Source organism: Chrysochloris asiatica, unplaced genomic scaffold, assembly GCF_000296735.1.
Source record: "Chrysochloris asiatica unplaced genomic scaffold, ChrAsi1.0 scaffold00017, whole genome shotgun sequence".
Classification (NCBI taxonomy): Eukaryota; Metazoa; Chordata; class Mammalia; order Afrosoricida; family Chrysochloridae; genus Chrysochloris; species Chrysochloris asiatica.
This window is the reverse complement of record NW_006408535.1, coordinates 28,199,888-28,214,713: the sequence shown is the minus strand read 5'-3', so window position 1 is coordinate 28,214,713 and position 14,826 is coordinate 28,199,888. Positions and strand designations below refer to the sequence as shown.

The window sequence follows — 14,826 nt, the reverse complement described above, 5'->3', positions numbered from 1 at the left end:
GAGGGGAAAGCATGAACTACTGTGGGCACCAGGTAGATAACACATCCCCTCACTCTGCAGGGAGCTGTGTGAGCAGCATGTGCAATTGTATGCCCTTATGCATTTGTGTCCACTCCGCGTGTCTCCTTATAAAAAGGTGGCTAGGAAAGCAGACATCAGTCTCCAAGATATAAGGTTCAGAATGATGCATGATGGTTTCTGAGGTGTCTGTGAAGATATATCTGCATTCTGCTGTATTCTGGGTTGTTGGTGTGTGTGGATGTGTGAGAGAGAGAGACAAGTATAGCCCAGTGTTCTTTTCCATGTGGCTGTGAATAACCTTAACAAGTGTAACGTTGAACGTATTGGAGACTGAGTGTGTTTCCCTCTGTGTGTCTGTGGGGCTGTAACTGTCATGATGCCACAGTTAGTTTATGTACTGACGCCTGTCCGTGACAAGATACGTGTGAGTGTGAGTCTGGTGCATGTGTCCCCACAGTTTCTCTGTGTGAATGTGTGTGTGCACACGCACCACTGCAATGTGTGCATCTCGGTGATTCTGGGTGTGGGTGTGGTGAGAGGGGAAGATATGCATCACTGTGTCTATGAGGGTCCTGCCTCTGAGCCACCCCCTCTACCTACCCTCCTCCCCCTGCTTTGTGGCTCCCTCCCGGGCAGCAGGCCTGCCCCTCCCCTCTTCTCCCTTCTCCCTCCCTGCTTGGTCTGTGCTGGGAGGGGGGAGAGCTAGTGCTGCAGGCCCCCCCACCCCTCCCATCCACGTCCCATAAATAGCAGCAGAGCCGGAGCTGGAGCCGGCGCCAGCGGCTGGAGCAGCAAGGGAGTCAGGGCCAGGGCCGGAGAGCCAGAGAGAGGAGCCCCCGACTGAGAGCCCAGGTGAGCCCACCCTACCTCCTTAGCCCAGCCTGGTCCAGTCTCTATAACAACATCTCTCCTAGACCTCAGAGAGGTTACTAGCCCTGCTTGTCCCTCTTACTGCTACATACCCCTACCTATCTCAAGGGTCCCACAAGCAGATACTGGTGAGTGGAAGGCAGAGACCCCCTCCCAATCCAGGTCCTCCCTCACAGATCCAGAAAGGTGCATATTGTTAGGAAGTGGACACCCAGCCAGGAAAGGGACCCAATTCTGAGGGAGGTACAGAAACTATCACACCTTCCTGAAGACAGACATACAACTAGAGGACAGACACATGGGTTGGGGGCACCCAGACATACCAATGCATGCTCGATTGGGAAAGCATGATACGGGAGCAGACAGCCTCACCCTGAGATGCGGACAGACACAGATAGATGGACTGACCGGCCATGCACTCGGGCCAGCGTACCCCTGCCTGCTGCTGTCTGAGGCTTGGTCCCACTGCTGGGGGAGGGTGGCGAATGTGCATCCCACAGGCAGCAGGGAGGGTGCCGAGATTCCCCCAAAATCTTGTCGCTAAGAGACAGTGCCAGTGCTGCCAAGAAGTGTGAGAACAGGGAAGGTGGGGAGGGATGCAAAGCTTGTCATAGTGGAAGCTCTTGCCAGGAATCTGGAGGAGCTTTCAGCAGGGGTAAGGCTCGGTCCCTAACTCCCCAAGCCCGACACCTCACCTTTCCATCAACCAGCCAGGAGATGAGTGGCAGGGGGATGGATGGGGACAGCCCAGCAGGGTACTTCCAACCTGTCTCCTGCCCACTGCAGACTTCCTCAGGCCTCTTCAGGCCTCCAGGGACCTCTTCACCCTCTTCCCCACTCCCTTACCCCAGTTCAGCTCCCTCGTGCCAAGACTGAGTGCAGTGCTGGCTCAAACATCAGTCGGGAAATAAGCAGAAGTTGCTGAGGCAGCAGAAAGCATGGATCAATCAATGGCCCTAGGAGCCAAGATGCCAGGAAATACCCCAATCCTTGAGCCCTCTCCAGCACCCTTGATGCACATCTAGGCCAGGGGGAGTGGCAGAAGCCCAGGGGTGCTGGGCAGGAGTAGAAGCATGGGTCCTTTGCCCTCCCTGCTCAGAACCTGGAAGGCCAAAGAGAGGAAGCTGGAGGGCCTCAGGAAAGAGGACAAAGGAGTAGGACTCAGGGTCTCAGAGGCCCCCTAACCCATATCAGGTCTCTGGGGTCCTCACCAGAGGCGAGGCCCAATCGCTTCCCTGACAGGTGTCTCTCCTATAGTGTCCAGGCCTGTCTTCTCTGTCCCCACAGTGACATGTCGGATCCTGAGATGGGATGGGTGCCTGAGCCCCCAGCCATGACGCTGGGGGCCTCGAGGGTAGAGCTGCGGGTGTCCTGCCATGGCCTCTTGGACCGAGACACACTCACCAAGCCCCACCCCTGTGTGCTGCTAAAGCTCTACTCTGATGAGCAGTGGGTGGAGGTGAGAGCGGGTTGGGGACTTTTCTTATTAACCCTTTGGCCTGGGAGGAAGGAAGGTTGGGTGGGACAATGAGCCTCGTGGGGGAGTAAGAGGGTTCCAGGCCTGGAGGGAGTCTTTTCAAGGTCATTTGAATATGGCTGTGCCATCATTAAAGACATACATCATTTTACAGCTTCCAAAGCCCACAGTCCCAGAGGGTCCTAAGAAGCAGTGGGCTAGCTCCCAAAGGCCTTCAGCTAACATCAGAGGGCCATCGGGTCAATAGGTCAGCAGCAACAAACTTGGGGTTCAGCCTAGGAAAGGCAGAGCTAGTCACTAGAGATATGGGTGCCTGAGAAGAACTGGCATGGCCAGAAAGATCCAGCAGTCTCAATCCCCAGTGGTCCTTCCCCACTCCTGCCACAGGTGGAGCGCACGGAAGTGCTGCGCTCCTGCTCCAACCCTGTCTTCTCCCGGGTGCTGGCCCTCGAGTACTTTTTTGAGGAGAAGCAGCCTCTGCAGTTCCACGTGTTTGATGCTGAAGATGGAGCCACCAGTCCCCGAAATGATACCTTCCTAGGCTCAACAGAATGTACGTTGGGCCAGGTCTGTATCCCAGCCCCACTTCATCACATTCCACCTCGTCAGCTCTGTCTCCAGAAACCAAAATGAGAGAGGACTTGATGTCTGGAGCTAATTCAATCAGGCTTGGATTCCCAACGCCACCATTCACTGGCTGTGAAGCCTTGGGCAAAATATTTAACCTCTCTGAGTCTCGGTCTCCTCTAAAACTATGAATGCCACCATGCCTACCTCTCTTAAGGATGCTATGGAAATTAAGTCTGTCCCTAGCCACTTAATTGTGGTCACTAAAAGGGCACTTATTATTCTGCTTATCCCACCCTGGTCACAGCAGGTGGGGGCATCACAGCTGGATCTCCCTCCACCTTCCTCCCCAGATTGTGTCACAAACCAAGATCACTAAACCATTATTGCTAAAGAATGGGAAGACAGCGGGCAAGTCCACTATCACGGTAGGCAAGCCACCAGTATTCAGCCTTGGGTCAGGGATTCAATGACCCTGGATGGAAACCCCAGAATCCACCCCTACCTCAGGGGACACATGGCAATGTGGGGTGGTGGTAGGATGAAGGGGAAATGCTGCCACTTGTGTCCACCTTGCAGATCGTGGCTGAGGAAGTATCTGGTACCAATGACTATGTGCAACTCACCTTCAGAGCTCATAAGCTGGACAACAAGGTTGGAACCCCAGAATCCAGACCTTCATCATTCTCTTTAGAAAACACAAGATCCCCCACTCAAGACCCCAGGGGCCTAGCCCATCCCTTTTTAGTGTTTATACCCCTCTTGACTCTCCATGCAAACCTCCCCAGATTCATGAGCCCTTTTCCCTGTGTCCTCAGGATCTGTTCAGCAAATCTGACCCTTTCATGGAAATCTATAAGACCAATGGGGATCAGAATGACCAGCTGGTCTGGAGGACAGAGGTTGGTGTCTGGGCCTACATAAATAGAGGGAGGAAGAGCAAAGTAATCTAGACAGGAAGTGACCAGCTCCCTGGTGCCTCTCCAAGGTGGTGAAGAACAACCTGAACCCCAGCTGGGAGCCATTCCGCCTGTCCCTGCACTCCCTATGTAGCTGTGATGCCCACCGGCCTCTCAAGGTGAAGTCCCCACCCAAGCAAATGCAACCTGATATCTGAGACCCTCTCCTCTAACTGTGGCCTCCTACCACTCCCCCATAAACCATGTGATAAGACCCTCCTATATGGGGTAAATGACAGTCATAGCTCAGTTTTAAGCTCCCTTTATCAAAGGCTAAAGTCCCTACCAGACTGAGACAACAACCAAAGTTTATCAGGTGACTTCTCTGGGAGACTGGGGAAGTCTGTCTGGGTCTGAAGAATGTTAGGCTCCAACCTCCCATAGTCCCTCCTTCCCATCCCCAACAAAGATCCCTGCAAAACTTCTCCTGACCCTGAGCCCACCCTCCTCCCTGTCTTCTCAGTTCCTTGTGTATGACTATGACTCCAGTGGGAAGCATGACTTTATCGGCGAATTCACCAGCAGTTTCCAGGAGATGCAGGAAGGAACAGCAAATCCTGGGCAGGAGGTGCCACAATAACCCCCTTCCACCCTCCAGAATCCCACCCAGATCCCTGGGAGAATCCCGAGGCTGATGCCGAAGAGGTCACTGTAGGTAGATAGCAAAGTCCGATGGAGGAGAAGGTAGACAGCATCCTGGCTCAACCTAAGGACTGAGCCATGGTGGTCTTGCCCTGGGAGATGCTATGATAAGGGGTAAGTAGGGTTACTTGATGGCACTGTGATCCTGTACTTATGGGGTGTGGGTGGGGGGTCTAGATGCAGTGGGACTGTATCAACCCCAAGTACCGAGACAAGAAGAAGAATTACAAGAGCTCTGGAACTGTAGTACTGGCCCGATGCACGGTAAATCCTCAAGCCCTGCCCTAGCTCCTGCCTCAGTTCCAGCCCCTGCCCCTCTCCCAACTTCACATTCAGACCTTCCCTTAAGAAACCCTAGACAGAGTTGCTGAGTCGGAACCCACTCGATGGCACTCAACAATAACAAATTGACTCAAAGGCTACTCTCTGCTTCTGGAATTGAGCACAAACCCTGGTCCTCTCCCACCCTCAACTTCAACTTCAGATCCTCTGGTCCTTCTGCCTCCCCTAAGAAGCCCTAACCAACTCCCTCTTCAAAGGACCTTCCCTCCACTTTGCCTCCCCACCTGATTCCCACTAGGTGGAGAAGGTGCATACTTTCCTGGATTACATCATGGGTGGCTGCCAGATCAGCTTCACGGTAAAGGGCCCAGGGGATACGGGTTTAGGCCAGAGGGAGGCGCTAAATCCATAATGAAGTCAAGGGGCCCAGAATCCCCACTGTTCCTAACTGAGGGTCTCTTGAGCTTTCATAGAGTTAGCCTGCACCCCACGATCAAGACTTCCTGTGGACTTCCCAAACCTGTTTGAGTCTTTCCTACAGGCCCTGGTTCTGGCCTAGCCTCTGTGGGCCGGCAGCTGGGGCCTTGACTCTTTTCTTCCCCTACCCTCCAGGTGGCCATTGACTTTACCGCCTCCAATGGGGACCCGAGGAGCAGCCAGTCCCTACACTGCCTCAGTCCCCGCCAGCCCAACCACTACCTGCAGGCCTTGCGTGCAGTTGGGGGAATCTGCCAGGACTATGACAGGTAGGAGGAGGCAGCCAAAGACCCAGCAGGGAGATCTTTTCCCGATGGGCCCCCACACAGTGTTTTCTTCTTCCCAGTGATAAACGATTCCCAGCATTTGGCTTTGGGGCTCGAATCCCCCCCAACTTTGAGGTAGGCTGGGTGTCAGGGATTGGGAGGAGAGTCAGACAGGAAGGAAAGACATCTTATCACAGCCACTCCACACCCTCACAGGTGTCCCACGACTTTGCTATCAACTTTGACCCAGAAAATCCTGAATGTGAAGGTAAGAGGGGAGATTCCCATCAACCTGCCCAACCCGCCCAACTTACCCCCATACACACCCTTACTGCACCTGCCTTCACATGCTGGACAGGAGCACAGAGCCCGTACTCATGGGCCCAACTCCTGCCCTTCCACCCACCCAAGGCCTGTCTTCCTCTGGTAAGATTTCCAGCCCCACCGCCCGCCTCTCCTGCTCAGTGAGGAACTTGGAAGGGAGAGTACCTAAAACAGTGGCATCTCTAAATGGGGGGAGGGGTGTGCAGCTGCCCATGCCCCCTGATGCTATCAGAGGGAGTGACACTAAAATGACTCTGGGGACCTGTGGCAGCAGACAGGAGGGTACCACAAGGGAAGAGGCCGCTAGGCAGTGGTGTCCCTAGGATTGGTGCCACGCATTATTCAGTGCAGTCCCCTCCCTTCCCATTTCTCCCTTCACCCGTGTGGTAACTCCTTACCATTACCCCTCAACACCAACCAGTCAGTTTACAGACTGGCTAGCCTTGGCACCCACCTTTGGACTGAAAGGAGAGTGTGTGCTTTGGCCAATGGAAGAAAGGAGAAACTACAGGGAGCCAAGGAGATTGGCTGAGCGTGGTCCTAAGCCCTGCTTTTGGGTGAGGCCTGATGGCCACTCTTCCCACCTCCTGGAGGGAAGATTCACCTGACAACCAGCCCATGAAGGTGACACTGTGAATTACGGTGACACCAACTTTAGCGATGCTACTTCTGAGACAGGAACTTATGGGTGCCAGGAAGGGCTCCCTGCTGATCTCTGCCAGTGTCACCTCTTTTTCTGTCTGCCCACAGAAATCTCGGGGGTCATCACTTCCTACCGTCGTTGCCTGCCCCAGATCCAACTCTATGGGCCTACCAACGTGGCCCCGATTATCAACCGCGTGGCTGAGCCAGCCCAGCGGGAGCAGAGCACCGGCCAAGCCACGGTGGGTGAGGGAACAGAGCCCGCAACCAGGAACTGCTTCCTTAGCTTGTTCTCGGGTGGGCCAGGGCTAAGGCCTTGCTCACAGAGCCCACCATTTCGCCTTCTCTGCCTGACCTCAGAAGTACTCGGTACTGCTGGTGCTCACGGACGGCGTGGTGAGCGACATGGCCGAGACCCGCGCTGCCATCGTGCGTGCTTCCCACCTGCCCATGTCCATCATCATCGTGGGCGTGGGCAATGCGGATTTCTCCGACATGCGGCTGCTGGATGGAGACGATGGTCCTTTGCGTTGTCCCCGAGGGGTGCCCGCAGCCCGCGACATCGTCCAGTTCGTGCCCTTCCGGGACTTCAAGGATGTGAGTGCTCTTGTCCCCTCCCAGCCGAAGGGCTCCTGAGCTACTCACACCCTCAATTCTGACTTGACTCTCCCACTCGGTTGACTCCATCCAAGGACCTCGGAGCCCAGCTCATCATCCCCATTCCCCTGCCCCCTCCTTCGCCAACCCAAACCTCCCGAATTCTTGCTCCTAACCATCTCAATCTCTACCCCAGACCCCACCCTCCGCTCTAGCTAAGTGTGTCCTGGCGGAGGTGCCCCGGCAGGTGGTGGAGTACTATGCCAGCCAGGGCATCAGTCCTGGAGCTGCTAGGCCCAGCACGCCAGTCATGACTCCCAGCCCTAGCCCGTGACGCCACTCACCAAACCGACACTCCCTCAGCCTCTCAGTGAGTGAGGGGAGGATGAGGAGAGGAAGGGGAGAAGGAGGTGGGGGTGTCATATGGGCTATGCTTGGTTGGGTGTGGTTTTCATGAGTCTATTACGCCCTCCCAGGTGCCTGTCTAGACCCTTGTGACTCAAGTGACCAGTGCCTCTGCCTCTTGGACAAGCTGTGCTCCTCTGGGTCCTAGAAGTGAGTGATGGACCCTGCCCCCACCTCTCCAGGTTCCACCCCTCTCAGCCTTGTGACCCCTTGATGACTTCCTTCAGTGATCCTGACTTTCTGACCTTTAATAAAGGAGACCATTCCAAACACCTCAGCCTCTACCCATCATGCTTCAGAAGCCCATTGGACAGTCTGTAGTACCACTCCCACACCCACCCACGCCATATGCATAGATGAAAATGAGCACATCACCCTTTGAAGTCAGAGCCTGGGCTCCATGGGCCACCTGCTATCTATGCTGTCTCCCCCAACTATGTGCCAATGGAGCCAACTATGAGCCCCCATCCTCACTCTCCATTCCAACACCAGGAGTCCAGGCACCATGGGGGTTAATTACAGGAGATGCCAGTGGGTAATGAGGGGCTGTCAAGGGGGCAGCTGAGCCCCCCAAGGGCTGAACCCCAGCCCCCACACAGCTGTGTAGCAGGCTGAGAAAGGATGTCAGGAGGAGCACAGCAGGTCTGAATCGCTAGTAAACTGGGGACGTAGCATTCGAGATCTTTAAAAAACCTGGTTTTCCTGGCTGTGTGGATGAGGATGCTCATGCACTGTAAATCCTTGATTTTCTACATGTTGTTGTTGGTTCCAGCGCATAGTGATCCTGTAGAGAGTTTTCAAGAAACAGCTAGTAGGTTTAAACCACAAACCTTTCAGGTTAGCAGTCCAGTGCTTTTTCTACAGTGCCACACCAGGACTCTACCTGAGTGTGCCTTTAATGGCTCTGGGAGTTCAGTTGTGCACTGTTAATGATAACATCAACAGCAAACATTGATTAGCATGTATGTATCAGGCTTTGTGCCAAGTTCTTTAAATGCATTCACTCTTGTTGTTGTTGTAGTTGTTGTTGTTAAGTGCCATGGAGTTGGTTCTGACTCATAACAAGAGTTCTGAAGAGCAGCTGGTGAGCTTAAACTGCCAAACTTATAGTTCAAACCAACCTTGCAGTACAGCACCACACCGTATCAGCCTTTGTGCTAAGTCTTTTAAATGCATTCACTCTTATTAGGTGGGTACTATCATTTTCCCCGTTTTTAGATAAAGCAAGTAAGGCTTGATTTTAACACAAAGAACTGACAGAACCGGAACTTGAGTCAAAGCCTATCTGACTCCAGAGCCCACACTCTTAAGCACTACGGTATATAAAATCTGTTTGAGGTATACTTTCTATGACCCTCATCTTGAGATCCAGATGTTTGTATATGTGCCCTAGTTGTATGTTCACATCTGTGTGTCTATGGATGGGAATCACTGCTGTGTGCCATGCAGGTCCTTAGCCAGGTCAGGAAGGTATGAAAATGAAATAGTGAGTCCAGAGAGCAGGCAAGCGCATGGAAATAATTCACATTGAGGGAGGCAGAGCTTGGCTCCTGAAGGAACCCCTCTCCGCCCCAGAAACTATGAGTGTGGAAGGGGAATAGAGAGGCTAAAAGTGCTATGTGCCCTCAGACAAAGGATCCAGAGTCAGAGAGAACAGCCTGTAATAAATAGATGTGGTAGGGAAGGGAGAGATGAGAGAGAAACTCTGAGAAAGATGGCGAGAGGACTCCCCACTCAGGCTCCTGAGTGGAGGACAAATGAGCTGGAGGAGGGGGAGGAGAGAACAAGTACACGGATGGGAAGAGCAGAGACAGCTGGGGAGGATGTGGGTAGAGGGGACAAAAAGGAAGAGAAACATATGGGAGCCTCTTCACCCACACTCTCCCACTTATGTGTTACAGGACCAAGACAGTAGTTGGTGAGGTGCTTGCTCCCAGCTCAGTGCCTGCTCCAGCTTAGTGCTTCTGTTCTGCCTGAGCCCCACTCACCTTCGCTTTAGGCTTCCAGAGCTTGAGGGCTGGGTTACCATGGCAACTATGAGGCCTCTCAAATAGCCACAGGCAGGCCTGGCCAGGCTGCAGTTTCAGGACTCCACTTGGTGATTGTGGGAAGGGGGAGGCTCCATCTGGTCCAATCATCACTATTCCACCCCATTTTCATTGGCATTCCAGAACCGAGATAGAAATTCAGCACCAGGTAGAGACTTCCTACATCCCCTCCTCCTTCTCTCTCTTATACAGAGAGAGAGAGAGAGAGAGAAAATAGCAATGTAAAGCAGGAATAATGATTACTTCTTTAATTGCAAGAGCATTTAGCCAATAGCATTAGCGTTTAGCCTGAACTTAAAGGTTTATTCACAAAAGTTGTTTTCTCTCAGCTTCTTCACATCCTGAGGAAAGTCTCACCTCAGCCCTAGAAAGGATGAAGGTCACAGGGGCACCCTGTGCAGGTCTGGGGGTTGAGGCAGCCTGGAGCCAGCAGCATAGGGGCAGTGTGTGTGCTCTGGGAGCAACTCGACCAATGTCTGGGTCCTGGCAGGAAGCTGGAGCAGGATGGGACGTCCTTTTCATGAGACTTTTGTGGAGAAGGGGGAGGGAGGATTCTTAGAGAGGCCATTAAGCCACAAACACTAGAATCAGACAATGTCAGAACTGGAAAGATGTCAGAAGTCATCCAATCCAAATGAAGATTAGGTGAGGTAACGGATGCCCATGAGCAAGGCATCTGCTCCAGCTACAGAGGGATCCTATAGTAGAGCTCAGTCTAGCGCCCAGTCTCCAGACTCCTGCCCAGGACTCTCCCAGCCATACCAACCACCCTCACACCTCATGCCTCAGGCTCTGGGCCCTGGAGGCTGCTGGATTGGAAGAAAGCCTCTTAGATAAAATCTGAGTTACTCTTGGGAACTGAAATCCTGAAAATGCTACAGAGTAGTATTAAAATAGGAGGAGTTGCAAGCCTCAGAATTAAAATACAGCCTCATTGCTAATTACCACCCTAAAGTGCTATAGATTGAAAACCCTGAATTAAAAATATAAAGTGAGGACAGAGTTTCCCCATCCCCTCACAGCTCACACCATTCACTTTTTCACGCATCCACTCCTCCACCAGCTAACCATTCCACCCTCAGAAAACTGCTGAACCTGGTACTGGTCCCTGCAGATCTGTGTCTATTCATGTGGGTGGGGCAGGAGGTGAAGGATTTCAGTGTAATGGTTTACGTCAGGGGAGGTCATGGAACTTCTCTCCCAGAAAATGAACGCATCTAACCTCCAGGTATACCTTGAGGGTTCAGTAAATTTGGGGATATTTGTGTGATCATGCAATGGAGTGCCTGGTGTCAGAAAACGCTAGAACCAACCCTCCTGGGTGATGGGCCTCATCCACCCACCACCACCCTGTGGCCGGGATCCAGCGGCTTAGAGGAAGAAGTGGACGTGGTCCCCGGACCCCGTGTCGCTCGAAGTCAGTCGGTCACAGCGAGCTTTGTAGAAGTCGCGCTCCCGAACCAGGCGGGCCACGTCGGCCCGCAGGGCGTCCAGCTGGGCATGCAGGCGGGCACGCTCGGCCTCCAGCCCGCGCCGCTGCTGCAGCCGCTTGGAGCGACAGGCCTGTGCGTAGCCGCGGTTCTTCAGCGTGCGGCGCCTCTGCTTCAGCCGCAGAGCCTCGTCGCGTTCGCAGCCCCGTAGCTTCCGATTGAGCTCCCGCACAGACATCGACACCAACGATGCGTCTGAAAACCACTCCAGCAGCTGCAGAGAGCGAGTGCAGAGACCCGGTCACCGCCGGGTCCACCCGCTCTACACGCAGGTCTGGACTCCAGACTGCACTGCCTGGCCCTAGCCCTTGCTCTTTACAGCCTATTGTGCAGTCTGATCCAGCCGCAGGCCCCAACACGCCGCCAGGGCGAGCAATGGCCAATGTCACAGGACCTTTTAGGTCCACCCCTCGGTGTAGGCCCAGGCTCCAGCGGTCAGGAGTGCCAACAGTACACTTGAACCCAGCACCTCCCCTCGGCTGTCCACAGCTGTGATTGTAAGCGAGGAGGTATCCAGCGAACCCGCCAGACCGACTGACTCACAACCCTCCCCTGAAGGCCATAACCACCGTGTGACCCTGAGAGGATTTGGATTACATGCTACCTAATGCCCTCCACACCCCCATCTGTGTCTGTAATTAACAGGATGAATCCCAATCCCTCCTGAGAAGGTTGAAAGCTGAGGAAGAAGCAAGAACCAACCTTTCCACAGTCTTAACCCCATGCCATTCCACACAAAACTCTTTCCTGGTTTTAACACATGGTATATCTATTAAGCTGCCCATAATTGTCTGCTCCCCATTGTCTTTTCATTCTCAACCGCACTCTTCTAAACACATTTCCCTATTCCTTCTAATTCAGCCCACTAATTCCTCTCCATTTCTGGAACGGGGAGAAAAATAGAATGTACTTGTCTCTATCTAATTTCTTTCAAGCACTTCTGATGTGACACTGGACTGCGAACCACAAGGTCAGCAGTTCAAACCCACCAGCTGCTCCTCACAAACCTATCAGAGTTGCTATGAGTCGGAATCAACGTGGTAGCACTTAACAACAACAGCAACAATTTCATTCAAGGGCCCTTCTTGCCTTCTGCTGTCTTCTCTGTCTTTCCCTGCATCTCTTTCCCTACTCTATAGCCCTCTCTAAGGTCTTCCTTTCCCTTGGACTGTCCTCCTCCTCCTCCCTCAGCCTGCCTTCCCCTCAGACCACCTCACTCACCTGGTCACATTCGGCTGCTGTCTCCTCTGGGATCCCTGGGTAGTAGCCTTGGGCCCCCTCAGCAGGGACTGGACCCTGACCCTGCAGCAGTTCCACAGCCTCCTCAGGACTCAGCCCCAGTGTCTCCCCAGTCCCCAGATGCTGCTGCAGGGTGGCCAACAAGTACAGCTCCTCCAGGCCTGGCCGGGGGCCCTCGGTGGTCCCCACCACCCCTGGCTCACTGAAGGTGGGAGAAGGAGGCACTGAGCTGTAAGGTGTGGAGCCTAGTGAGGCCATGAAGAGTCCAGATTGCCTCTCAGGGGCCTCCCGCTTTACCTCAAACTTCATCAAGTCAAAGTCATTGACATACTCCATGGCCAGGGGGCTGGGGGGCAGTGCCATTCTAAGGCTGGGTTAGGAGCACCACACCTAGAAAAAAGAGGAGAGGTCTAGAGCACCTGCCAACTGGTCCCCTTCACTAAAACCTGCCTCCCCCAAGTGCCCTGGAGCCTGAGTTCGGGAAAGTCAGAGTAATAATACAGCCTTGTTCCCTATTAGAGTCACCTCCAGGCTCAGGGATGGGGCAGGGCGGGGTGGGGGGCAATGTTTGGGTGAGCGGGGCTCGTGTCAGGGGCAAAGCAGCCTAAAGGCCGAAGCAAGAAAGAGGACAGAACAGCCTCTTGTCTATGAAAAACAAGCGCAATGCAGCCTGCTGCCAACCCTACTGCTGAAACATACTGAGAAACTCAAGAGGTATCATTCGATTCCATGCAACCAAAATTTTTGCTTAATTAGTTGTGACAGTATTGTATATTTTAGGGCAGTGGGAAGGCATATTTGTTGTTAATTTCAAGATATCAAGGGTAATGTGCTATTTATTGTTCATCTCTATCTGTTACAACACCCAGGCCAGTGTTTACACGTAGAAGATCCACAGTACACATTTGTTTTATGAATTAACCAAACAATGAATACCTTTTATAGAAACAAGAGACTTTCCAATGAAGAAAGAATGTCCTAGAATCCATCTAGAAAGGTCACAATGAATGGTGACTATCTATCTCCAAGCCCAGCCTCTCCAAGTCGAACTTACCAAGACTGATTCTCCTCCTGTTCAGAACCTTCTGTGTGGAGCAGATCACGCCCCCGCTTTCTGACCCTAGCTTTCTCTTCTGTTCAATTGGAGCAATTAGGCTTTCCCAATGTGTGTTCTGTGGAACACTCATTCTGAGAAATGTCCAAAAAAAGGTCTGTGCTGAAATATTTGAGAAATACTGCCTCCTGTGCCCACTTCTTTTTCTCTCTTCATCTCACATACATTTGAACATGCTGTCAGGAGAGACATCATGCTGGAGAAGTATATCATGCTTGATAAAGTAGAGGCTCAGCAAAAAAGAGGAAGTCCCTCAGTGAGGCGGACTGACACAGTGGTTGCAACAATGGACTCAAGCACAGAAATCATTGTGAGGATAGCTCAGAACCAGCAGTGCTTTGTTCTGTCACATACAGGGTCACTATGAGTCAGAACCAACTCAACCTAACAACAATGTGCCCACTTTTTGCAGGTTCATAAGACATGGCAGCATATTTGTATGAGAAATCCTTCAGTTCAACTTTAACACAGTGTCCCAAATTTTTGTCACCAAGTTGCTTTCCTCTCTGTTATCAACCGTGGAGCAAGTGTTCAGAGCACACCTTAGGAACTCCAGCTAGATGACCTCAGAGAGCCTTCCCAGCCTGGAAACCCAGATCTAGTTTTAACAGCCTCATTCCCATCCCCAGAACGGGTAAGGCAGGGAGGAAATGTCCATCCCGAGAGCTTAGAGTTTGACTCCATCTTGGTGCCCCAGTCTAGGTAGCCCCATTTCCTACTTACAGCTTAGACCCCAGGTGCTACTCAGATAGGTGGGAAGAAGCACAAGACCTCTCTTCCTGCCCCAGGAAAGAATCATGTCCCCTTCCCCTGGGAGGGCAGAGACACAAATTTAAAGGACAAATTATTGGTAGGGATGGAGATAGCAAGACATTGAGAGAGAACAACTGAAGAGATATTCAAGTAGAAATGAATGTAAGAGAAGAGTTTCGTGAGGAGGATTGTTTATCTTTCTGAAGTGATAGCTGTGGGCATAGGCCAGTCAGGATGGGAGTAGAGCAGTTGAAGATTCCAGAGCAGAGAACAGACAGCAGGTGTCAAAAGAGGGGAATATGTTGAGAAATAATAGCTTCTCACTGTAATATTTTTGTGGAATAAAGGTATCCATATATTTTGTAGCAATAAAAAAGAGAGACAGAGGGTCTCTAGGTGAAAGACCTGGGGCCCAGGTGGACCTGGGGCCTGGGGACATACTCACTTCGGGGTTGGCAGTGATGACTTGGTCAGTGTCAGAGTCAGGCAAACACAGATTCCCCAGAGACTGAAGGCCCCATTGAGCACATTCTAGTGCCTCTGTGCTCAGAGCAAAGGATCTTGCTGTAGGCACAGAGCTCAAAGTGTTCTCTTAAAGAGCCAGCGCACTGAGGTCATCTGTGGTCCTTAGACCTCCAGCCAATAAGGTAAAG

General features: G+C 52.5%; 2 protein-coding genes across 2 annotated transcripts; one reads left to right on the top strand and one right to left on the bottom strand.

The window, feature by feature from the left end:
- The first annotated feature begins 562 nt into the window (after window positions 1–562).
- CPNE6 (copine VI (neuronal)) lies at window positions 563–7,813 on the top strand. The gene is made up of 17 exons (XM_006835413.1): window positions 563–873; window positions 2,179–2,350; window positions 2,756–2,935; window positions 3,289–3,363; window positions 3,515–3,589; window positions 3,754–3,837; window positions 3,924–4,013; window positions 4,358–4,462; window positions 4,714–4,800; window positions 5,117–5,176; window positions 5,431–5,564; window positions 5,642–5,696; window positions 5,778–5,829; window positions 6,636–6,769; window positions 6,888–7,124; window positions 7,321–7,494; window positions 7,601–7,813. Exons 2-16 carry the CDS (start codon window positions 2,183–2,185, stop codon window positions 7,456–7,458), a joined length of 1,674 nt encoding a protein of 557 aa, XP_006835476.1. The 5' UTR covers window positions 563–873; window positions 2,179–2,182; the 3' UTR covers window positions 7,459–7,494; window positions 7,601–7,813.
- A 3,135-nt stretch (window positions 7,814–10,948) lies between these two features.
- On the bottom strand, window positions 10,949–12,669 carry NRL (neural retina leucine zipper). Its single transcript, XM_006835526.1, has 2 exons — window positions 12,289–12,669; window positions 10,949–11,281 (listed from the first exon to the last, which is right to left on the bottom strand). The coding sequence occupies exons 1-2, from the start codon at window positions 12,667–12,669 to the stop codon at window positions 10,949–10,951; spliced, it is 714 nt and encodes a 237-aa protein (XP_006835589.1).
- Window positions 12,670–14,826: the final 2,157 nt, after the last annotated feature.